Source organism: Carettochelys insculpta, chromosome 15 (assembly GCF_033958435.1).
Source record: "Carettochelys insculpta isolate YL-2023 chromosome 15, ASM3395843v1, whole genome shotgun sequence".
NCBI lineage: Eukaryota > Metazoa > Chordata > Testudines > Carettochelyidae > Carettochelys > Carettochelys insculpta.
Genome location: NC_134151.1, coordinates 1,810,179 through 1,835,763, shown reverse-complemented (window position 1 = coordinate 1,835,763; position 25,585 = coordinate 1,810,179). Strand labels below are relative to the sequence as shown.

The 25,585-nt window shown below is 48.2% G+C and overlaps 1 protein-coding gene across 4 annotated transcripts in view; it reads left to right on the top strand.

Annotated features, from left to right (window-relative positions):
- The window catches only part of LOC142021310 (protocadherin alpha-7-like), a 157,476-nt gene extending 132,184 nt beyond the window's left edge, over positions 1-25,292 (top strand). For 2 of the 4 annotated variants that reach the window (XR_012647661.1, XM_075009959.1), the window contains 2 exons: positions 22,185-22,286; positions 22,725-25,292. Coding sequence is in view for 3 of the 4 variants with exons in the window: in XM_075009959.1 (XP_074866060.1) it covers positions 22,185-22,286; positions 22,725-22,795 (173 nt within the window). In the remaining variant the exon portion in view is untranslated. Of the gene's footprint in view, positions 1-22,184 lie in introns of all 4 variants that reach the window. The other 2 variants (XM_075009958.1, XM_075009957.1) reach the window with 1 other exon arrangement.
- The last annotated feature ends 293 nt before the right edge of the window (positions 25,293-25,585 follow it).

Below are 25,585 nucleotides of genomic sequence, written 5' to 3'. Positions count from 1 at the left end.
AATCTTCTCACATAGGGAATCACACAAACCAAAGTATGACCATGTGTGTGCCAAACAGATTCTGCATATTTGGATAAGATTTAGAGTCCTCTGTATCAATTTATAATTTTTCAGCTTGTTTTGTATGTGTTTAGATTGTTTCTGTCATTGTCTGTTAGCAGTAAAATGTTGTAAACACGATGACAACACTCCAACAAACTGTCCATCATTAGTACATTTACTCCTGGGGGTATTTTGCCCCAGAAAATTAAAAATCTGTGCTAAAAATAAAAATTCTGTGCATGGTATTTTAAAATTCTGCAAATTTTATTAATCAATAAATGCAGAGGCTCCAACGCAGCAGTGAGAGATAGACAAACAGCCCCACAAGCCACCAGAACACAGACTTGGCGGTGAAGCTACACCCACCCCGACATGTTATAAGGCCTGGGCCTGTCCCAGAAACAGTCTGGGGCCCTGCCCCTGCGGCAGGTATGGGACAGGCCGTCTCAAGTAGGTTGGATCCAAGTGTGAAGGGGCTCAGTGTGGAGAGATCCAGGTGTGGGCTGAGGGAGTTCTGTGTAGGCAGCCCAGTGGAGATATCAGTGTGGGGGATCTGAATGCACAGAGGCTCGTTGAGTGTGTGGTCCAGATGCAGGGGCACTGGGAATGGAGGTGAGAGTAGGGCGCAACATTTGGGGGCAGTGGCATGGGGGTCTGGGCGCAGGGGCCCATCAGGGTGTGTATTTGAGTGCAGGAAGCTTAGAGGCAGCAGACTGGGTGCAGGAATGGGGGTCTAGAGGCAGGAGATCTGGGTTAGGGAGCTCCATATGCAGGAGCTGAGATTCAGTGGGGTGGGTTTGGGTGTGGAGGTCTAGGGGGATTCTGGAGGTGCCATCTGAAGCTTAACAGGGATGTCTGGGTATGGGGAAGCTGAATGCGGGGGAGTTGGGTGCATGGGGGAGCAGCTCCTGTACAGTGACCCCTCCCCCTAGAGCTGGGGAGCCATGTGGACTGGAATCAGGGAGGATGCTGAGTTTCATGGAGCCGAAGGAGGTTCCTGTGGGTGGATCTGACACAACCCCAGCCCTCTTTGCAAGCACAGCAGACGTCCTGTCCTCTCCTGCCTCCAGCCCAGCTGGGGCTAGCAGCTGATCCCAGCTCAGGATAGGAGTCACTGTCTGGGGTGCCCCGCCACCCCCACCACTGTGGCGATTTGTACTGTTGACATCTGCTCTGGTTGCCCGATACAATATATCTGTGCCGCCAGGGAGTGGTGTGTGACTGGTTATAGGATGGAAGTTTCTGAGTAGGGTTATTGTATTCTGCTAAAGACCCCTTATTCAAATCCTAAAGTCTGGAGTAGGCCTATAGTCCTATAGTTCAGAAACCCAGTTAGCAAGAGTGGAAGGTTATCCCCACTTGGCCCCCCACATCTTACTCACAAGACCCAGGGAAGATCATCCCAACTCGGACATGGCCTTGGAGTTTGGAGGGAGGGATAGTTGCCCTGGCAACCACGTTCCAAGAAGAGGCCATGCAAGTGAGAACCAGGATATAGCACCATCGCATGTGCTAGCCCCGGCTGGTATATAAAAACAAATGTGCAAGTGCTCTATACTGTTACTGTCTTTTGCTTCAATCTTCTAGATAATGCACCCCTGGATATGCCAGTGTGAAGGTGCCATCATTACTCCTGTAGACCTTTCATTTATCCAATTACACACATAGTTGTCGTTAAATGTCTGCTTTGTTAAGTAACTTGTTAAGGAAAACCACCCCTACTGGAGATAAGGGCTACGTCTACACGTGAAGCCTACATCGAAGTAGCCTATTTCAATGTTGCGACATCGAAATAGGCTATTTCGATGAATAGCGTCTACACGTCCTCCAGGGCCGGCAACGTCGATGTTCAACTTCGACGTTGCGCAGCCCAACATTGAAATAGGCGCAGCGAGGGAACGTCTACACGCCAAAGTAGCACACATCGAAATAGGGATGCCAGGCACAGCTGCACACAGGGTCACAGGGCGGACTAGCGCTTCCGGGGCAACAGCTAGCCACTCCCTTAAAGGGCCCCTCCCAGACACACTCAGCCTGCACAGCACGCGGTCTGAGGAGCCATAGGCACACAGACCCCGGGCGCCGCAGTTATGGACCCCCAGCAGCAGCAGCAGCAGCAGCTAGAGGTCCACCCAGCAGGAGCAGGGCTTGCCCTGACCCATGCCATGTGGGAGGCAGCTGAGCACCTCCTTGCCCCAGGGGAGGAGATGCCCCCAGGGCAGCAGGGCTCAACCCCTACCCCTGCAGCACCCCGCTCCACCCCCCGCCTCACACGCCGGCGGCTGTGGAGCTACCCCACCAGCACCGACTGGTGGGAGCGGCTGGTGCTTGGGGAGTGGGACGACGACCACTGGCTCAGGAACTTCAGGATGACCCGGCAGACATTCCTGGAGCTGTGCCAGTGGCTCACCCCTGCACGCAGGCACCAGGACACTGCCATGCGGCGTGCCTTCACGGTGCAGAAACGGGTCGGCATCGCTGTCTGGAAGCTGGCCACTCCGGACAGCTACCGATCCGTGGGACAGCAGTTTGGTGTTGGAAAGGCCACCGTCGGGGCTGTCTTCATGGAGGTAAGCGAACCCACGGGGGGAGGCCAGGGGGGCCAGGGCAGGGCAGGGCAGGGCAGGGCAGGGCAGGGCAGGGGGGCCAGAGCAGGGCAGGGAGGGCACGGCAGGCCCACGCACACCCTGCTCACCCCTCATTGGGGCTGTCCCATGTGCTTTCTCTGCAGGTTGTGCGTGCCATCAACGCCATGCTCCTGCACAGGCTCGTGAGGCTGGGGGACCCAGATGCCACCATTGCCGCCTTTGCCACCCTGGGCTTCCCCAACTGCTTCAGGGCTCTGGATGGGACTCACATCCCCATCCGCGCCCCGCATCACAGTGGCGGACGATACCTCAATTGCAAGGGCTACCATTCTGTCGTCCTGCAGGCCTTGGTGGACAGCCGGGGACGTTTCCAGGACATTTACGTGGGCTGGCCTGGCAGCACCCACGACGCCCGGGTTTTCAGGAACTCGGGCCTGTGCCGCCGGCTGGAGGCGGGGACCTACATCCCCCAGCGGGAGATCCCTCTGGGGGACACCACCATGCCCTTCTGCGTCATCGCAGATGCGGCATACCCCCTCCGGCCGTGGCTCATGCACCCCTACACGGGCCATCTCTCTGCTAGCCAGGAGCGCTTCAACGAGCGCCTGAACCGTGCGCGCCAGGTGGTGGAGTGCTCATTTGGCCGCCTGAAGGGATGCTGGAGATGTCTCCTGACCTGCCTGGATGCGGGCCCCAACAACATCCCCCAGATTGTGGGTGCCTGCTGCGCCCTGCACAATTTGGTAGAGAGCAAGGGGGAGACCTTTCTCCAGGGCTGGGCTGTGGAGGCCGCCAGGGCACACGTCCAGCCACCTGCTGCCCCCAGTCGGCAGGTGGACCCTGAGGGGACCCGGGTCCGGGAGGCCCTGCGGGCCCACTTCGACAACCAGGCCGCGGGGTGAACTCTGCCCAGGCCCCCTACTGCCCGCCCCTTCCTCCCCCACACTCCTGCCCCAACGCCCACACCATGGAGCACCCCACCGCCCTGCCCCCACTTGTCCTGGACAAATGACAGCACGCACTTGTGGCTGAACATAAAATTTTTTTTTTCTTTCCGAACCTTTTTTTTTTGGGTGTAAATAAATATGTGAACCACAAACAGAAAACTAGTTACAAACGTTCAACAAAAGCAATATGTACAACAATAAAACAAATCAAAGAAACAACTGTGTGCCATAAATAATAAAAAGAAAACCAGGGAGGAGAAAGGGGAGAACTATTTACATGGGGGGGGACGGGGCAAACGGGGGGGACCAAAAAAACAGGGTGCAACTATATACAAGGGGGGGGCCACGTCCCGGGCCCCTCGCCCCTATGGCCCGGCACTGGGCATGGCCGGCCGGGAGCCCCGCCGCGCTCGCAGCCTGGTCCGTGGCTGGGTGGGAGCGGGTTGGACCAGAAGGTATGGGGGCCGGCGAGTGTCAGGTGGCTCCAGGGGTCCCTCGGTGCTCCGGCCCTCGCGGGTGGGTGGCAGGGCGACGGCGGATGGGCCGGCGACGGGCGGAGCAGCTGGTGGTGGGGCTGCAGGAGCGGGCAGGGCAGGCGATGGGTCGGCCGGCGCGGCATGGGGGGCCAGGTAGTCCACCAGGCGGTTAAATGTCTGCATATAGGCCCCCCATGCCTCCTGGCACCAGGCCAGCGCCCGCTCCTGCAGCTGGAGGTGCTGCTCCGAGACCTCCAGCTGCCGGCGGAGGATGGCCAGCAGCTGGGGGTCCGTCGCCGGCGGCGGTTGGAGGCACGGGGTCCACCGTCTAGCCCGCCGCGGGGCCGGTTGGTCCTCGGCCGAGGGGCTGCCCTGGAGCGATGGTCCCGGAGGGCTCTCCGGGACGACTGACGCCTCGCCGGCGCTCTCTTCCGGTCCTTCGGATGGTGCAGGTGCAGGTGCAGGACACAGGAGAGGAGGGAGGGAAGAAGAATGGAGACAGGCGTTAGTGTGGGCCCCGAGCCGTGGCCTTTGTCCCCCCAGCCCTGTGCTGCAGGTTCCCCATCCCCGTCCCCGGGAGATGCTGCTGTGATGGATGGGGTTCAGGGGTCCCCCTGCCCTGCACCCCGTCCCCTGGTGGGAGCGACTCTCACTTCACCCCGCAGGGTCTGAGAGCAGGAGAGGTTTCTTAGGCCACAGATGGCCAGTTTCTGGCAGGAGTGACAGCACCAGCTGTCGGAAGAGACAGTCCTTCCAACCCGTCGTGGGGAGAAGACCCCAAGGGGGGCCCCTCTGGGATGCAGCTTTCCCCCTCCTCAGGCTGGTTGCCTACCAGCTCTCCCTTCCCCTAGGCTCTACCTGTGGCCCCTGCCCTCGCCCCCCAATTCCAAGCCAGCTCGGCTCCTCCCTCCTGTTTGTTCAGGGCAGAGGTGTCACCTGCCAGCTGTAGCGCCAGGATCCTCCTTTGGCCCTGGGAGCTCTTCGGCTCTTGTGGCTCATATGTAGCCTGAGTCTCCCTTTGGCACTCCCCCCACTCCATCACATGCTGCTGCTGCGGGGTGTCCCACCCCCTCCTCCCGGGGGCCCCTCGAGGTTCCGCTCCCCCCTGGCCCGGGGATGGGGCATGGCACTGTCATGCGGGGTGTGGGGGGGCAGGGGCTGATGGCTGCAGTGCTGTGAGGGCCATGGCCCTGGTGTCCTTGGGGCCATGGCCATGTGAGCATGTGGGGGGCCCTGGACACATCTCTCTTACCCCTGCCCCTCAAGCCCTGGGGTGTCCACCAGAGAGGGGTACCTACCTGTCGGTCTGCTCCCACGGTCCGGAGATCCCCGGGGGTCGGAGGCCCTGCTGCTGCTCCGGGATGGCAGGAGGAGGATCTGCAGGCTGGATTCTGCAGAGGAGGAGCCCCCCTCCTCCTCCTCCTCCTCCTCCTGCCGCGATGTCCCGGGGCTTGCCTCCGGGGCGGACTCCGGCTGCAGGGCCTGCTGGGGCTCGTCAGCCGAGGTGTCAAGGGTGGCCGGAGGGGAGGAGGTGTGCCGGGAGCCCAGGATGTCCCTGAGCTCCCTGTAAAAGGGGCAAGTGACGGGGGCGGCCCCAGATCGGCTGGCCGCATCCCGGGCCCGGGCGTAACCCTGCCGCAGCTCCTTCACCTTACTCCTCACATGATCAGGAGTGCGGGCAGGGTGACCCCGGGCAGCCAGGCCGTCGGCCAGCCGAGCAAACGCATCCGCGTTCCGCCTCTTGCTCCCCATTACCTGGAGCACCTCCTCCTCGCTCCAGAGCCCCAGCAGGTCCCCCAGCTCGGCCTCTGTCCAGGAGGAGCCCCGCTGCCGCTTCCCAGCCTGGCTGCCCTGGCTCCCCTTGGGGGGGGTCCCCTGGGGGCGCTGGGGCGGCTGCCGGGCAGCCATCGCCGCTCTGTGGGGCTGAGGGTGCTGCAGGCTGCCCGCGTGTGCAGGCTGCAGCCTGCACGTTGCCTCAGCTTCCTGCAGAGGAAGGGAGGGGGAGGGGACCTTTAAGGGGCTGCTCCACGCGGCCACCAGTGAGCTGAGGGGCTGGAGAGAGCGTCTCTCAACCCCCCAGCTGATGGCCGCCATGGAGGACCCCGCAATTTCGACGTTGTGGGACGCGGATCATCTACACGGTCCCTACTTCGACGTTCAACGTCGAAGTAGGGCACTATTCCCATCCCCTCATGAGGTTAGTGACTTCGACGTCTCGCCGCCTAACGTCGAAGTTAGTGCCGCTACTTCGAAGTAGCCTGCACGTGTAGACACAGCTAAGGAGTTCTGTAAGCTACGGGTGGGGACACTCTGTAACCTTTGTAGATTATTGGTTTATTGTGCTCATTTTGTCTTGCTGCTAGAACCTATCCAGGCTTGGAAAATGCCCATGCGATTGTTTCCCCCCACCCATTAGCATCCTGTATAATCAATTGTAACTTGTTTTCTGGCAGTGTTCACTGAGCCTAACAAGCAAAGTGACACTCCACTAGCATTGTGTGTAATAAACCCTCCTGCTTGCTTCATACACGGTGTCCAGACTGTGTTCCAACACTGCTCTCATCATTCCCCTTTGCTTCCCAGTCAGAAAGTCACTTTTCTGTGGGGAAGCAAGGATATTGCTTTGTGAATTTTAGACTTCAGGCTGTTGATCTAGCTCCTCTCACCAGCACAAAGTTCTTATTTAAAAAGGGGGGGAAGACACAGGTTAGTTCATTAGCACAATACCTGCCTTTGTAGAGTGCTGCAAGACAGAGCAAGAGGAAGTGTTTAGAGTGTGATCCACAGGGCATTCAAAACAGCAGAACATTCTGGTAACATTCGCAGGAAGTCCAGATTTCTCTTCAAATTCACTTTCCTTATTCTCCTTTGAATAGATTTAAAGGAGCCTGAAAAAGTAGAGAAAACACGTAGAGTGCTTATCCAGGGGGCTTGTCATATGATATTAGCAATTACTCGTCAGATCTCATTAAGATTCCTTTTTAGCTAATGTGAAATCTTACAATATTAGCCCCATTCATAGTGTATTAGCAAAAAGGAATAATAGTGGGATGTGAGCCTAACAGGACATGACAGAAAGCTGTTAATTTGAAATGACTTGCGTATTGTGAAGGGATAGGAGTACTTTTGTTGCTAGGTTGTGCCGTGCATAAATATTGGTTTTGGTTTCACAGGATAGTTGCATCTTTCAGTGGTGTTATTTAAACCAGTGCACCTATTTTAGATTCGCCCTTATGCTAACAGCAGTATCTGAAAGTGTCAAAATCCACCTAGGTTAATAGTTAGTAAATCTGTATTGTATTCATTAATTACTTGGAATTCCAAATATCAGAGCGGTAGCCGTGTTAGTCTGGATCTGTAACAGCAACGAAGGGTCATGTGGCACCTTATAGACTCACAGAAAAGTTTTGAGCATGAGCTTTCGTGAGCAAAGACTCACTTCATCAGATGCATCTGATGAAGTGAGTCTTTGCTCACAAAAGCTCCTTCTCAAAACTTTTCTGTGAGTCTATAAGGTGCCACAGGACCCTTCGTTGGAATTCCAAAGAAGATCTAATTTATGGTGATGCTGTGAGGGGGGTTTCAGAGTGATGGGAGGTCTAGTAACAGATTTTGCAGGCATGTGTTGAATTCAAGCACCTGTGTGTTAGTTCATTTAAGAACAAAAGAAACTGCTGAAAAAAATCCCATGCACAAATAGCTTCCTTGCTCCGCTGTTCCCAAACACAAACCGCAAAGGCTGGCTACAGCCCTATTTCCCAAAGCTCTAGTAAAATTAAAACTTTACCTGCTCCTAGAAGCAAGCAGGTTACCCATGCCATAGTACCGGGGGATTCTGCATCAGCTCCATTTTAAGGAGGCTCCCAAGTAGACAGCAGCACATTTCAATAATCTGCTCTTGAGGTTCTGGAGGCAGAAACTGCTTGGTGAGGTCCACAGCAGAGAAGAAAGGTTGAAGTTTCTCGGCCTAACCTTGATGCAAAAAAGGCATTATCTGCTAACACTAGTGCATGGAAATCTATAAGCATTCTTTCCCATAAGTTAAAGAAATATGGCTTGGATACATGGACTATAAGATGGACAGAAAGCTGGCTTGATGGTTGGACCCAATGGGTAGTGGTCAATGGCTGGATATCCGGATAGTGGTCAGTTTCAAGTGGAGTGCCCCAAGGCTCGGTTCTGGGGCTGGTGTTGTTCAACAGCTTTATTAATGACCTGAGTGAGGGACTGGATTGCACCCTCAGCAAGTTTGCTGATGACACCAAGCTAGTGGGAAAGGTAGATACATTGGAGGGTAGAGGAAGGATCCAGAGTGACCTGGATAATTTGAAGGATTGGGCCAAAAGAAATCTGATGCAGTTCAACAAGGAGAAGTGTAGAGTCCTGCACCTGGGGTGAAAGAATCCCAAGCATTGTTATAGGCTGGGGACTGACTGGCTAAGCGGCAGTAGAGTGGAAAGGGACCTAGGGGTTATGGTGGATGAAAGGCTGGATACAAGTAAACAGTGTGCCCTTGTAGCCAAGAAGGCCAATGGCATACTGGGATGCATTAGGAAAAGCGTTTGGAGCTGATCTAGAGAGGTTGTTGTTCCCCTCTATTCAGCACTGGTGAGGCCACATCTGGAGTATTGTGTCTAGTTTTGGGCCCCTCAGTATAGAAAGGATGTGGATGTGCTGGAGCAGGTTCAGCAGAGGGCAACAAAAATGATTAAGGGCTGGAGCACATGACCTAAGAGGAGAGGCTGAGGGATCTGGGCCTACTTAGTTTACAGAAGAGAAGACTTTGGGGTGATTTGATAGCAGCCTTCAACTTCCTGAAAGGGAGCTCTAAAGAGGATGAAGAGAACAGATGGCAGAAAACGGGGTAATGCTCTGAAGTTACAGAATCAGAGAAGTAGGTTGGACATTAGGAAAAACTACTTCACTAGGAGGGTGGTGAAGCACTGGAATGCGTTGCCTCGAGAGGTGGTGGAATCTCCATCCCTAGAGGCTTTTTAAGTTCCAGCTTGACATAGTCATGGCTGAGATGACTTAGTTGGCGTTGGTCCTGCTTTGGGCAGGGACTGGAATCGATGACCTCTTGAGGTCCCTTCCAGCTCTGTGATTCTATGATTCTGTGAGTCCAGAACAACATCAGCATTATTGGCAAAATTTGTACATACGCTTTTAATATAGAACACTGCCACAGCCCTGACATATTCCTCTGACTGCCCCATGGCCTATAATTTTTGCTTCTTTTTTCCAGGCTGTGTGTGTTTGTGTCACCAAGGCCAGTCCCAAGCATCTCCTCATGGCCTGGCCTTGCCATTCCTTCTGATTTCTCCCAACAATGGGTTCAAAAAGCCCAGAGTGCTGACAGTTCCCCTTCTGAGGCTGCAATTTAGTAAGTCTTTAGGAAATTCAGTCTCCTTAGTCCCTTTCAGGTGCAGACCTTTCCGTCTGGAGGTTTCCAATTCCCCCCTCAACCCAGGGCTTCAGGTTCCTGCTTCACCTCCAGTGAGCATTGAGCCAGGCAGCTGTGCCAGTCCCATTGTGGTTTCTGTTTCCTTTTTCCCCATGTCTCCTCTTGTCCTAGTCTTTCCTCACTGCTTCAGTGGCCCTTTGGTTAAGGCAGGGGTTTTCAAACTGGGGGTTGTGATACCTCCGAAGATCCGGAGGTTATGATGTGGGCCATAGGCGGCCAGTTCTATGGGCCCATGGTGCCCCAGCACCAGGAGTATTCCTGACCCAGGGCTGGGCTCCACGAAAGCCCCCACACTCCCTGCCCCATTGGTCCCCGGGCTCTGCCTGTCACACCCAGATGACCTAAACTGCCCCAGGCCCTGTCACCCACCACCAGCACTACAGCAGTACAGCAGGGCTAAAGCCACTTCTGGCTGCTCACTCCCTGCAGCTGGTGGCATGTGCATCCCTGCAGCTCGGTGGAAGCAAACCCCCTCCCAGAGCCTGCACCCTATATTCCTCCTTCACCCCAATCTCCTAACTCCATCCCAGAGCCTGCACCCAACCCTGTAGAGACCCATCCCTCGCCCCCTCCTGTACCCAGACTCCCTCCCAGAAAGGCTGCCTTCCCTCCTGCCCCATGAGTAAGTCAGAGCCTGCACCCAGCACCCAAAGTCCTTCACACAGCCGTAGGCAGGTGCTGGGGAGGGGTTGGGATCTGTGTATTCTGGCCACCACCAAAATTTCTGTGCAGCTGCCACCCCGATGTGGGGGTCACAAACTCTGTCCTGTGCATGTCAGAGCTCCAGGTGACAGCCCAGTGCATGGCTGACAGCCCAAGCCCCACTGACCCACCCCCACTCCCACTTATCTTCCAGCATTTGAAATAGTGTTAAATATATAAATGTGTTTTTAGTTGAGAAGGGGGGTCACATTCCGAGGCTTGCTGTGTGCTAGAGGTCATCAATGCAAACAATTGGAGACCCACTCTGCAGGACTGAAAGGCTGAATTGTAATGGCTTTGATGTGTGATTACAATCGATTCAAAGGGCCAGTGTTTTGTAACTGGTAAAGAAAAGGCCGGTGAAAATACAGGTTCTATGTAAGAAAACATGTGCACTAGCTAGTTACAGAAACTGAAATACTTATAATGAAGACAGGATCTTTATCATAAGGAATATCCTGAAATCACTGATTAGCTTTAAAAAAATCAATTGACATTTGACTGTTTGTGCAAGTGAATGGGTGTGACGATAAGGAACTGCACAGCTAATGTCACTGAGAGCCTCCCAATGGCACCTGGGACTGCATGAGAGATTGCTAACACCAGCCTTTTCAAACCTGGGTGCCTAAAGGTAATCAGACCAGTTCTGCTAAGGTGCCCAAGCAAAAGTATAAGCGGACTGGGAGATGGATTTTTCAGAGTCACAAAATACCAGTTAGGCGCCTAGCTCTTATTCAGTCAGAGAACATTAGTGCTTAGTTGAAAATCTGCCCTTAAGAGACTACTTTTAGGCACTCCAATCCCAAAGTTCTGAATTGGACGTTTAGCCACTCTGGACAACCAGTGTCAAACACTCTTACGCCCACCAGACAGTCTGATTTCCCCCAGTTTGAACCAGGCTAACAGCGTTCTGTGCCCAGTTGGAAGCTGTGATGCCCCTTCATTGTAAAGGGGGCAGAGCATGCTGTGTTCCAATAAGTGGTAAACTCACTGGACGCTGTCCACACCAGCGTGACAGACGATTGCAGCACTGTGTGAGGCAAGAGCAGGGAGACCTGGGATAGAGAACCATTGTTTTACTCAATGGGAGAGCAGGAGCTGAGCAACAACAATGCAGCCTGTGACAAGGTCAGGCCAGAGAAGGGAAAAGGCAGCCCCAAAAGGCCTGCTAATTAGCAGAGAAGGTCTGCAGGACAATTAGGAGCAGCTGGCAGGGAGCTGGCCCAGGCAGACTGGGGCTAGTTGACTCCACATGAAACCTGATGGATGCCTGTAAAAGGCTCCCTGGTTACAAGGAGGAGAGAGATATGGTATATCCACCCCCCGGCCCCACACAGCCTGTGAAGAACCAGCCGTTCAAGGGCTAAAGACAGCAGGGGTGAGGGTCCCAGAGGGAGTGGCTGGGCTCCCTACCCCAGAAACCAGCTGCAAGCCCAAACCCCTGGCAGAGGTCGGGGCTGCTGGTCCAAGGCTGGCCAGGGAAAGAGGGCCCCTCACCACAAGACTCTCAATGGATCAGATCGGGGGCTTCAAAAGTGTTTAACTGGCCTCTCTGCAGTGCAGCTGCAAACCCGTTTTCTTTAGCAAACATTGTTAATCAGGGTGAGCTTTTCAGGCCCCTTTGGAGGGGAAAGCCACAAGGGCTTGAGGGAGTCCTCCAACCCATATGGAGAGTACTGAGCACAGTGTGATGCAAAAAGCAGTGGAAGAGAACAGGGGAAAAGAGCTATAAGAGGGAGAATTGGCAATGGAGTAAAATGGGGAAAGAAATCAGAGGAGTTTGAACCGAGCAGAATGTGAGGGAGAGGAGAGGGAACTTTTGTCACGTGATTTGTACTTCAGTAGAAAAATGGTTTGTGTAACTGGTTGTCTGTAAGAGTGGTGTTCATAAAATCAAGGTTTGACTTTATTTGCAAACACGTGCACATTGATGGAAGAGCTGTTGGACGTGATGCAGACAAGGAAAAGCTCATTGGTAGAGCCAGCTCTGTGTCCCTCCCAACTTTTGGATAAAAGCAGTTGGGCTCTGGTTTGACATCTTGGAGTTCAAACGAGTTCTGCTTTGGGCATCGGGGAATGTAAACAATGCAACCTATGCTCATTCGGGTTCTTTACATTCCACCAGAACCTCGGTTCGTGAAAACTTAGTTAAAATGGGCTCAGATTCCAGCTCCCAAGTCTGCTGGTCTCTGCTTCCTCATAACAGCAGTTCCCTGTGGCTCAGAAGCCCAGTGCTTGGCTTAAGAGAACAGAAGATCATTCTGGCCAAGGAAGCCCACAACTCAGGCAGGCAAAAGTGTGGAGAATCCTCCTCCCCCCAGTCTGAGAGAAGCTGGTAAAGACCTCAGAGTGCAAATTCTCACACACCTGGGGCGTGCAGCCCCTCGTCATAGGGAGTAGAAGGGAGAACTCCACCCAGCGGCTCACATGGCCAGGCAAAGGAAGGAGGGGCAGACTCTTGCCTGGAGCCCTGCAAATCTGTATGAGGAAGGAGAAGATCACAATCAGTGAAGCTCCAGCTCTAAACCCTCCCCCAGTTAAGCTGGGACCTATTTGGAGACACCCTGTCTTTCCACCAGCCGTGGATTGGCTTGCTGGAGTCTGTCTCCTTTCTGGTGGGAGACAGGAGTGGGATGAGGAAGGGCTGGATAGAGAAGGGGTTTAGGGAAAAGGAAGACCTGCAGGGAAAAGGTTTCCCGGGGTGGGGTTTTTTGAGCCTACTAACACATATGCACGGCCTCTTGGGGAGTTTGTCGGACTGCATTTCTCACTGCGCATTGTTTTATTGTTGGCACAAAAATGGGCAAAGCACGTCTGTTGTTATGAATGTTTAAATTGTATTTTAGATATGCATATAAATTACACTAAAATGTATTTCTTGGATTGCTCCATCTATAATCATAAGCTCCTAACAATTGCCACTGCCTGACTGCAGGCATAGTGCATTATTAGGGTGTCTTCTTTCGGATGGCACAGTCCCCTTTCTAAGCTCTGTGCTCGGTGTCGTAACTCTTTTGTGAAAGTGGGCATTTGTTCCATTCCCTCTTGTCCTAAAGGGCCTGGAGGAACATCCAGGTGGAAGTAAACGCCCAGTTTTGCCAACAGAAGACATGACATCAGCTCAGCTGAGTGGCGATGGCAGACTGCGCAGGCTGACTGCTCCGTATGGGGAGGTTTGGGCTGTGAGCCCTGTGTGATGCTAGTGGCCTGGGCAAGTGGCGACACTGGGCAGTTTACGCAGTGTCCTGTTGTAAGTCTAGGGGAGTATGGTTACCCTATGCATTATGCAAATGAAAGTTCATATAACACACTCCTAGAGTCTGCAAAGCAGTCAGTAGCAAAATGTGTAGACTAAGCAAACTAATGTACATATTGTGCATTCATACCAAACTGTAATATACATCCAGCTGTATCATGAGTATAGCAGGTGGCCTTGACATACTCACACACTGTAGTTGTGACACAGAATATAGCCCCTCATGATGACAAAAGGGTTAAAACTCCCTTGCTGAATGAGGGAAGTTACAGCTACCTTCCTGCACAGCAGGATCTGAGAAATATTCATCCCTGGGGAAGAGGGCTGGGCTGGGGTGATCAGACATCTCATTATTAGGGGTTTTGTAATATATGTTTAACTGTATAACCCCCACCCAAACAGGGGGCTTCTTGATTTTTCACACTTGCTGTCAGGTCATCCTAGACCAGGTGTAGGTGCTACTGAGTCCTCAAATCAAAAAAAGAGGGAGCTGTATAAAAGGGAAAGAGTTTTGAGCTGAGCCAGCTGAGGAGCAGGTTTTTCCTCTAATAAGGGAGCAATGGGGCTGTAGATAACTCATTCTGTTTGCTTGTTTGATCAGTGGCCCTGAGAAGCCATTTATCCTGCATTACAGTGTGGCCACAAGAGACTTGATTTTTTAGCCCATGGTAGCTGACAAGTCTTGTTGCAGTGACAGCCCTGAACATGGTGTCAGAGCCCCTCCAGTACCTGAATAACTTTTTTTTTTAATATTTTCCCTGTAAGCATTTTTCTTTCAATACTTCTTAATTTAAAGTCCAGTTGTGCCACAACACTAACCACCACCACAAATCAGACTAGAAAATGCAGTGATTCCTTGTTGCCTTTCTCTTGTTTTGTCCCTGGGTGTTAGAGCAGTGGGGGGTTGGGGCTCTCACACACCATATGCGCTGTAATTACCTAGTTTAATGTTACTGTATTTAAACACAGGCAGGGATTACAACAGCAGACTCCCTGGTGGGGAGGAGCTGTAATTTTGCCTGTTCAATCATGAGGGCAGTACAGGTCAAACAGATGGAATTGCAAAAAGTGAGAGTTATTTATTTGCTTGTCATGACCATTTGCAGACGTTGGGGTTAGGCTATTGGAGGTTTAACTTTTTTCTGTCTGCATCACTCCCCTATCTCAGAATTCAATAGCTACCACTTTTCTTGATTAAAACAAAAGATTAAATGGGTATTTTAATCCAGAAAAGGCTTAGGGAAGATCAGTGCAGCCAGGATGGCTGCAGAGATCCCCCTGAATGACACAGAGAGGCCTTTTAATTCCAGTGCACATCATGCTTGCACTTGTCGTGCTGGTTCACAAAACGTGTGCACAGAATGTCAGACTCTTTATAGCAGTGAATATTCATCATGCCAGCCAGAGGCAGGAGCTGCTGCCAGTGCAGCATAAGCAAAGGAGGCAGGGAGGAGATAAATCAGGTTAATGTCCGGCTTCCTCTGCAGTTTGCTTCATGCTTGTTTCCTGATCTCCATTTTAAATACATGCATTTAGTTAACAACAGTGTGGTTCTACTGACCTGTGGATACAGGGGGTCTGTCAATAGAGACTGGGTTAGTCCTAAAGTCGCAGTGTCTACAGCTTGTGTGTGTTGTTGGCTAGAAAAAAATCAGACCACTCAAAAGGCTTTTCTTTGTAACAACTAAGAATGTATGGCTTGGTTGAAAGCTTTTATCTGAATGGCTCCTTGGATTCACGAGTCACTGAATCCTCACAGACAGGGGCAAAATGATGAATGGGAAGGGGAGGGTTCGAACGGAAACAAGCTGCTGTCTTGGCTGAGTATGTCACGTCACCAATGTCTCTGTCTGGAGACAGAGCTGCACAGAAATGCTTTGGTCTCCTTCAGCCGGGGTAGCTCTGCTCTCATGTGAAAGTCAGTCTCCTTCTGACAAAGGTCCTTCAACAACAGAGGTAGTTGCAGCTGATGTTTGTAGGAGGCAGAGATAAAGTGCTACCCTCATAATATATGGACAGTTCCCATTACAGAAAGGCAGCACCACCTGTTCCTGGCAAATGCCAGATTTTAGCTTTGGGATTATGCAGAGGCGGCAGCATGCACAGTCCCTGCAAAAGAACATAAAATGTCAGTGAGTAAAAAGCCCTCTGCATTCCTGGCCCAGTCTTGACGGGAGTATTGATTTGCTGGCTGAGTGACACTGTGTTTTGTGCTCAGTGAGCAGACATCACGCCCTGCACTTAAAAGACATGTCAATTCCCAGCCTATTTTAACCCATCACTCTGCATGTCAGCTCTATTCCGCTTACCCATCATTTGGGATAGAATACGAGCTGGTGGAACCAACTCATCAATTATGTGAATGCACAAAAGAGGGCCCTGTAAATCAGGTGACAGGTGCTTATGGAGGAGTCTTTCATCAAAAGATTACCAGACCCACAAAGTAGGCCAGGGTCATTTCACTTGCCACTGAAATGCAGCTCTCTGGGGTGGAATGAAGCTGCTTCTTAAACAATATGATCCTAATGACAACTTTATTTGGTTGAAACTACGGGGGTATTTAGAGCTCCAGAAAAGTATCCATGCTGTAATTTCTAACATGCGCTTCCTGCAAATAGTAGCCTAGGATTTTTCATTACTACTACTGTTCATGAGTTTAGTTTTGTCTTTTAAAAAAAATGGAGCCTTTTCAGCTGTTCAGTGTCTCCTGCTGCCATGGGGTGTGGTTCAACATTATGTCAGAGCTTCGCTGAGACACTCCCATTTGTCTGTTAGCCTGTGGGTGTTGGCTGATGAGGTCAAAAAGGCAGTGTCCATTTCAGAGTGCAGACACACACAGACATCTGCAGTGTCAGGATCCAGGATCTGCATCATGCGCTGAGCTTCTGATTTGTGCCTGTGTTTAAAAAACAAATCATTCGGGCATTGAACATAAGGACTCCTGATTAATTGAGAAGACATTAATTACTATCTATCCAGTACACTCAACTTCAGAGAATGCCAAAGGGCTGTCAAGAAGGGCCCAAGCATATTTTATTTTGTGATGACCCCTTACAAGATCATATATAGCTGTAGGGTGCAGAGAAAAGCAGTGGAACACTTGAAATGAAGTGTGATAAGTACAGTTAGGGGGTTTAGCTTTATTTAGACAGTTTTTATAAGTTCAACAAACAGTTTTAAGGCATTTATTAAGCTCCAGAAAATATGCAGGAGCACAACTAATCCTGTTAAGTGTAAAGTCACAGCTAATAGCAAGTTTTTGTGTGTTGCATTCTTGTTGATCAGACAGTAAATAACTCTATAGCAGCTTTAGAAACTGAAGAGTAGCTGACATTTATCCCAGCTCTGAAATGCCTGAACATGCAGTGAATACAACTGAACTGTGACCTTACTGCCTGACATTCCAGATACAGTGTTGTCGGGTAAATCAGGCAGAAGTGAAATTTCTTGAGAAGCCTGGTGAAGCCTCACTACTAGGAAATGATGTTCAGTTCTGGCCTTAGCTGTCTCCCTGCTTGTGAATTCCTCTGCCCCCTGTAAGGATTATTAGTTTCCTTTTGCTTAGAGAGTATTAAGGAGTATTAATATGCTTAGTTTATAGGGCAGTAGACATATGCAAGGGCTGTGATAAAGACAGATAAGTGTAGGCAAGCCCCTTAGCTTCGGTGCTTACAGAATCCTGATTCCAGGGTAGATATTACGAGTTTGCTCAATTTGGTTCCATTCTGGCAAAAGGATTTGTGACGTGTATTACTCACGTAATGTGGTGAGTAGATTTGGTTAGCAGAAGCAGACTGAAGGGACACTATCCTGTTTTGCATTAGATTTCAGTGGTATAGTCAGCCAAGCACGTCTGCCCACTTCGTAATACTGTTTAACACTTCCAGGCAATGCAGGGACCCCTTTACAGCCCTTTGCACTGCAGAAAGGGATCTCTAATGGCCCCTGCAGAATACTATAATCCTAATGGCCAGTCTCTGGTCAACACAGAGCAAGTGTAATGGCCCCTCTCCTTGATACAAGGGACATGTCCAGAGTGGGAGAGGCAGGCATGGGCAAAGTACACTGCTCTATTTCTTTTGCTGGTATTGTGGTCCATACAGACGCGTAACAAGTCAATGCACTTTAAACAAACCTTGGGGCTGTTCTTTATTGCACTAGTGCAGGTCCCTAACACAAGCCAGCATTAGGGAGGCACGGAAGTGGTTTAAGGTCACCTCTGCCTCGCCATGCCCCATTTGTATGCCAAGCACAGGAACAGAAGAAAAGAGAATCTGTGCCAGGGTGGTTTGGCAGGAGTGCTCCAAGGGAGCTGTTAGACAGGAGACACCATTGATTTGTCAAAGGTTGCTGATAAGTGTGGAACATGCAAGGATGCATTTTCTGAATACAAGAAGGGAGAGGATGAGTTCCTGATTTGAATTTCGAACGGGGGAGATAACATGTCTACACACATCCCAGGCAAGGAACTTAATTAAACTGAAGTCTGGAAATCCATATTAGTGTCTTGCGTTTTATTAAACAACTTGCCAGTGTCCAAAACAAACACGAAAAGTCCGATGTTCAAAATTAATGTTACAAGTGTAGCCAGATAGAGTGGGCAGCAACAAGGGCTAGGTTCAGGACCTAGGGGTTTCTTTTCTACACCACAACACCAGAACCGGCTTGGGCCCTCACACCACAACCTGTGACAGTTACACAACACCCCTTGCAGACCAGTACTTCTCCTCTCACTACATACAGTATAGCAAAAAATTAGTTTGGGAATATGCTGCAACTGGGGTCACAAACATAAACCATGAGCCCCAAAATTCCTTTAACGTGCCCATCCCTTCTCTGCATGCCACTCACAGTCGCTCTTCGTAGTACAGCCCCAGGTTCAGAAGTTCATCTGCAGAGTTCACCTTGCAGCTGGGATGGCAGGGGTGTGAGCTGGCACCTTGCATGCTCCGTTGCTCAGGCACTCACCACTGACTCTGATGGCCACACTGCTAGCTGAACCTCTCCTCACGCAGTGTCTCAATGCACACTCCCTTAACACAGCTCTCAGTGATTGCAGTGGTTAGTGGGGGATCCTCACAGCCCCATTAGGCAGACTTCTTGCATCAGAAACACCACCCCAAACTGGCCCCATACTGATAGCCAGGCATCAGTAATTTCAGCTGTGCAGCATGTAGCAAGACTCTGAATCAAGTCTAATTTTGCTTTGTGATCATGTCATGTAGAGGGGAAGGGTCAGACAACATCTGGGGCCCTTGGGCAGGACCTACACCACTAGGTACAGATACCTGCCCCCAGCCTCTCTCAGCCCATGACTTTGGAAGCAATGTTCCTTACCTAGGGAGTGCTAGTTAGTGAAGGGTGAGCCAAAAGTGATCTTTTGGGCAAGCAGTCCCATGGTGACGAGCAGCTAGGCAGGGGGTGTGTGTCCATGCAAATGAGATCAGCTCCTGAAGTTCTCTTCCACGGCTCACCAGAGTTCTTTAGATGTCAGTGGAGAGCTCATTCAGACTCTGCTTCCACAAGAAACTTACAGAAGTCTAGTTTTGTAAAAAGAAAGGACACAAAGGTCTTATGTTAACAGTTTGAAAAATGAAAATATTTGAAAACAGCCTCAGTTAATTCAATTAAGCTCGCCAAAACAACCCTCCCAGAACAAGCAAAAATGCTGAGGTGCTTTTATCTAGTCATATTAATATGTGTGTGTTTATTGTAAGTTAAGTTCCCATACAAAGCACGGGGTTACTTGATCATTGCTCACAGAGTTAATTTCTCTTGATTGTGTAGGAAACAATTTTTCTTTATGATCAGACCATTCCCAGGAGGAAACGTGCTTTATTATTGCCTGTTCATGTGTCCCATACCGAAAAAAGGATTTTACCTTGCTCATAAGGATCCCATGGGCCATCTATTACACAAATGTCCTCAAATAACAGTACTAATATATCATGTAAACTACCATTGTAGAGTCTAGAACATGAAAGTACAACATCAGCATGAAAAGCAAAGATCAAGAAGCATCATACGTATCAGAGATATGTATGCATGAAACCAGTTTTAAGGAAAGAATGTAAACTTAAAAAACAATGAGAAGTCCTGTGGCACATTATAGGCTAACAGATTTATTGGAGCATAAGCTTTTATGGGCAAAGACTCACTTCATCAGATGCATGCATGGCTACCCCTCTGAGACTTGTAAACTTAAATGCGTTCCTTTTTCTGAAACAAGAAAAACCTTTAGGCTATGTCTACATGGGCAGCCTCTGTCGACAGATTGTGTCTACACATAAAAGAGGTTCGAAAGAGCAAGCTTCTCTGTGGACAGAGAGCAGCCAGACTGCCCTGCCCTCTCTGAACAGAACAGCTGACTGGAAGCTCTGCAAACAGAGCTACTCAGGGAACCGGAAGCCCTCTCTGTCTGCAGAAGTGTCTACGTGGGCACTCAGTTGACAAAACACTGTTGACAGAGGCATTATACCTGACCAGAGAGAAATATAACACTGCCGGCTGAATAGCTGAGTTTTGTTGACTAACTCTTGACAGAGTGCTTAACCGTGTAGACGAGTTTTGTAAACAAAAGCCCAGTTTTGTCGACAGAGGCTGCCTGTGTCGACGTAGCTTTAGTGTGCACATAGAATACCTTTTAACACTTAAAAATACCCATGCATAAAATTGCCAAAGCTGAATATCTGCAGAGTGAGATTCAGAGGTACAGGAAATATTTCATTTCACAGTGATCACACAGGGGAACTCAGGAACACTGTGAGACTGGTGAGAGGACCAGTTGCAGTGGTGCAGTGGAAACGCTGATGCTTTTGTCTATGCTATCATTGAATTGGTGCACAGAGAGTGATTCTATGCCAAATATACTGGTGACATTTGTTCAGAGAAAATATAATTACTATGGTGCTGTCAGTGTTTATGCATTATTACAAGCACGTGGGTGGGTTTGAGGAATGTTACAACCATGAGAGGTGTTTGCAAGTGTATTTGGAACCCTTCATTTTGCTAGGGTCCACAAAGAACAGGGGTTTGATCGGACATCAAAGGTTTGAAAGGCCAGAGTAAATAACTCCAGACATAAGCATCAGATCTCCCCCAGAATACTCAGACTCCAGGAAATACTCAGGAGAGATAAAATAAATGTGAAGTTTCTGTCCAAGATTGTAAAAGCATTGAAGACTCTTCAAAGAGTTAAAAAAAAAAAAAAGCAAGTTCTTCAAGGGTTCTAAAAGGTTGATCCACATCACATTCAGTCAGAATATGGTGAGTGGCAGGAGACCACACCTGAGAAATTTCAAGTAAACTGGTTTAGCTTTAGCAAAATTGTGGCAGTGCAACTCGGAAGTGGATTTATACTGGAAGGCTAGTTATAAGTTGCCTAGCTTTAAGTGTGACTGCTTTGTGCTGTGCAGTAGAACCAAGGCAGAGTTCTAAAACTAAGCAGGGGCTTGTGTGTCTCACATAACTATTAAAAATTGATGTAGTTATAGTCAAAGGGCTAACAGGCCTGATATGTCTGCAAAATGCTGATGTGAAAGCTTTGCTATACTCCTGGGGGAATTCTGCACCACTGCGCAATGCAGAATTTGCGGAAGTGAACATGCATTCAGTATTTCCTTACCACCCCACAGCAGGGGGCTGTAGTGCTCTGGCTGCCACTGGGGCCCCCTGGACCCAAAAGAACACTGTGAGGGGAGCAGAAGGAAGCTGACAGCTGCAGTTCCCAGCATGTGCTGAAGGAAAGAGAAAGTGGTGTATAGTAAACTCCATGCAAGTCTGGAATGGAACATCAGGCTGTTTCACCTTCTGGATGCCTGGGCTCTGTGGGGAGCAGGTGTCTGGGTTGGTGGGACAAGAGGGGACCCCATGGCTGGGCTCAGGGGGAGGCAGCAGGGGAGTGCAGGTGTATTTGCTGGACAGGAGCTGCAGCTGGGCTCTGAGGGCAAGAAGGAAAAGTGTATTGGCTGGAAGAGCAGAATCTGGGCTCTGAGATGGTGGGGCTTGAGAGTGTTTGGCCCTCCTGACTGGGCTCTGGATTGTGGGGCAAGAGGGTGCAGAAACAGGAACTGGCTTATCATCGGGATTTCTTTAACTTTCTGCTTCTGGGACTATTTTTTGTGTCTGTTTTGTTGCAGACATATTTGCTGACAGGTATTTTGAAATCAATTACAAAAATAATTGAAACTGGTGTGTTTGCATAGTATGATTTTTGACAAACAGTATTTGCTGAATTTTAAAAGTGTGCAGAATTTTTAATTGTTGGCATGGAATTTTTAATGTTTTGGACAGGACACTCCTACAACTATGCACATTTTCATTCAACAGTGAATAGCTTCTGAAATACAGCAAAAGTCCTTGCTCGTTAGCTGAAATACAACATGACAAGAGCACTCACAAGGAGTTTCCAGTCTAGGAAATCACTGAAATGTTTACCCTCCTCTCCCAACATTTTTACCAATTCAGTCCCAATTTGACATCTGTCATCCCTCTGATTTCCAGCTTTGCATTTCAATTCATGGCCTGTCACGACTTGCCACAAAAGGGTAAAGAGCAGTGGAGCAAACCATCCCCCATTATGAGGCCAGATTTTGAGACTTGTTTGAAAGAGTCCCTTGGGGGGACCTGCGTGTGCTATATTAGCTGATTAATTGTATGTGATGCTGCTGTAAGACTTTAATATTTTGGGATTTTTTTAAACTCTTCCAGAGCCTGAAGCAGGAGAGGTGTCCCCCCCAGTGGGAGCTGGTGTGAATAGCAACAGCTGGACCTTTAAATATGGACCGGGCAATCCCAAACAAGCCGGTCCGGGTGAGTTGCCAGACAAATTCATTATCCCAGGATCTCCTGCAATCATCTCCATCCGGCAGGACCCGCCAAACAACCAAAGTGACAAAAGTGACTTCATAACCTTTGGCAAGAAGGAAGAGACCAAGAAGAAGAAGAAAAAGAAGAAGGGAAACAAGAGTCAGGAGAAAAAAGAAAAGGGAAACAGCACCACTGACAACAGTGACCAGTGAGGGATTTATACTGTCCAAACCCACTTAGCCAGATTGTTTAATATTGGCAGATCTCTCCTATGTAGCAACTCCCAACTTCTTCCTACTGTTCACAGACTTCCTGTATGTATAGACTTCTGCCATCAGCAGGAAGCTCACAATGTCTGTCTAGATTGCTCAACAGGTTTTGTCTTGAAAGCTTTATTAAGTCTGATGTTAACTTTTTTTCTCCACTCTGGCTTGTTTTCAGACTCTAAAAAGCAGACACAAGTTTCCTTTCTCCTACGCCGAAAAGGAGACTCTTCACAGTACAGCCAGTGAGAGGTTGGACTCTCTGCATTGTGATTCCTGTGATCCTGTCTTGATGACACTTACAGGACAAGTTTAAGAGTTTTGACATTGTGCATCTTGTGTCTGATTGGAAACACTTGTGTGCAGATGACAGCTAGGCGATACAAGATCAGATTATAAAATGCAAGAAGAGCTGGTAAAAGATGAACACAAAGGAAACACCTAATGAATATAGTGTTCAGATGTTCAGGCTGGGGAGGAAATGTCTCGAAGGAGATGAGCAGACTTTTCAAATCTAGAGACTAGGTTTGTGGAATGTTGAGTGTTCTGCATTACGTATTGTACATGCTCCAGCAAAGAAATGCTCACATTTACAGCTCTTTAAGATACCATACAGTATAACTCTCACCAAGCCATTGACTATAATGTCATTATAGGTCCTGATTGTCCTAGCAAGGCCGGACACCACGGGATAGGCTGACATCTCAGGAATGTCACTGTGATGTTCCCTCTACATCCCTGTTTCAAGCCTCTTCAGCATTCTTTTGCACTTAACATCTCTGAAAAGGTCAGAGTATTTTCCACAATGCATATGCAAAAGCGAGAAAAAAGAAACACATTATCTATGCTATTTGTTATTTGATATATTTATTTATAAAGAAAATATAGCTGTAAATGTTAAAGAAATATGATGCCCTTTAACCCAAACAGAAGTCAATCAACAGCCATGAGAAATGATAATTGCTGCTATTAAAGTGCTTTAGAGAAATTGCCTGAAACATCTGTATTATATTGGCCACTTGCCAATCACAGCTTTATTCTGTCGGGTCACTCGGGCACTGCCTCTTGCATGTATTAATAAATACAAGAATATAATTTCTGCATTAATCTGCACTTTGAATACACAATATTTGCAAACAAACTGTCCTAACGTAAAGAAGCAGAAGCAAACTTTCTCTCACAACCAGATCTACTAACCTGCTAGCTCTTTGCAGTGTCTTGGTGTTATCTCCCACATAACCTTTTTTGGTTTTAGTTTTACTTTTCTATGAGGTTATGAACTGCTGATCCTACTAACACTCCTTATGTAAAATTCAAGAACTGTATGTATGCTGTATGCTCTTATAAGAATCCTGAAATATTTATTCTGTGCTTGTGTATGTGAATGTCAATGGAACTATTCTCTAGACTGGACTTTAAGCTTTACTGTTGAATGTAAATCCATTCTTTCTTTTTTGTACACTTGTGGAAAAGTGGAGTAGTGTTAATTTTTTAAGCCACAGTTGGTTATCAGTTTTTGTGTATGAAACACAAGTAAACTATCTTTCTTAAAATCAAGAAATCGGTGACTCAAGAGCTTTTATTTGCAGATGATTATAAAATAATAGTGCTGAGAATTGCTAAAAAGCTAACACTGCAACTGGTGTACTGATTGCATCATTTGAAGGGCTGTCAAGCATTAAAAAATAATCACGTGATCACATGATTTAAAAAATTAATTGTGATTAATCCCGTGATGAATCATGTTACTAAGCAATAATAGAATACCATTTATTTAAATATTTTGGATGTTTTTTACATTTCCAAATAATTGATTTTAATTACAATACAACACAAAATGTTCAGTATTCACTTTATTTTTATTATAAATATTTGCACTGTAAAGAGGCATACTATTTTCAATTCACTTTATTCAAATACTGTAGTGCAATCTATTTATCATGAGAGTTGAACTTACAAATGTAGGATTATGTACAAATATAACAGCATTAAAAACAATGTTAAACTTGAATGCATATTCTCAGACATGGTGTCTGCAGCATGAAGGAGCATATGAATATTTAACATATCTGGCACATAAACAGCTTGTAATGCCAGATACCACAGTGACATATGAATGTCTGTTCTCATTTTCAGGTGACATAAATATGAAGCAGGCAGCATTATCTCCTGTAAATGTCAATAACATGTTTGTCTTAATGACTGGCTGAACAAAAAGTAGGACTGAGTGGACTTGTAAGCATTAAAGTCTTACATTGTTTTGTTTTTGAGAGTAGTTATATTAAAAAAATCTATGTTTGTAAGTTAGACTTTCACAATGAAGAGATCACACTAGTGTGCTTGTATCAGATGACTTGGAAAACACTTTTTTTTGCTTATTGTTACAGTGCAACTATTTGTAATCAAACAAAATAACTGTACACTTTGTAGTCTGTATTGTAATTGAAATCAATATATTTGAAAATGTAGAAAAGAGTCAAAAATATTTGATAAACTTCAGTTTGTATTCTATGCTTACAGATCAATAAAAACTGATTAATTGCAATTAATTCTTTGAGTGATTAATTTTTGAGTTAATTGCATGAGTTAACAACTATTAATCAGCAGCCCTAATCACTGGTATTGGTATTTGGGGTTACGCTATTCATATGTATTTTAAACAGAGCATAGCACTACAAGGAATTCTAATGAGATGCCTAAGGTATTTTACATTCACAAAGTAAAGCTCTAGGTGTCCTATGAACCTGAGCACTCTGAGAGCCCACACTCTTCTTAAAATTTCTACTGCTCACTGTACTCTAAGATCAAAGAAAACAACTTTGTTCCTTGTGACATGTCTGATAAGTTTTAAATTTCTAAACTGCAGAGTTTAGAGCTGGTCAATAACTACTGCGTTAAAAAAAAAAACACTGCCAGTCTTTGAAAACCACGGAAGGGAAAAATCTGATTCAAAGGATTACATAGCTCAAAGAGTGAATTTTATGAAGCACCAAAGGTGCCTTGTGCCAAGAAATAAGGGTTTGATTGGATTCATTTTCA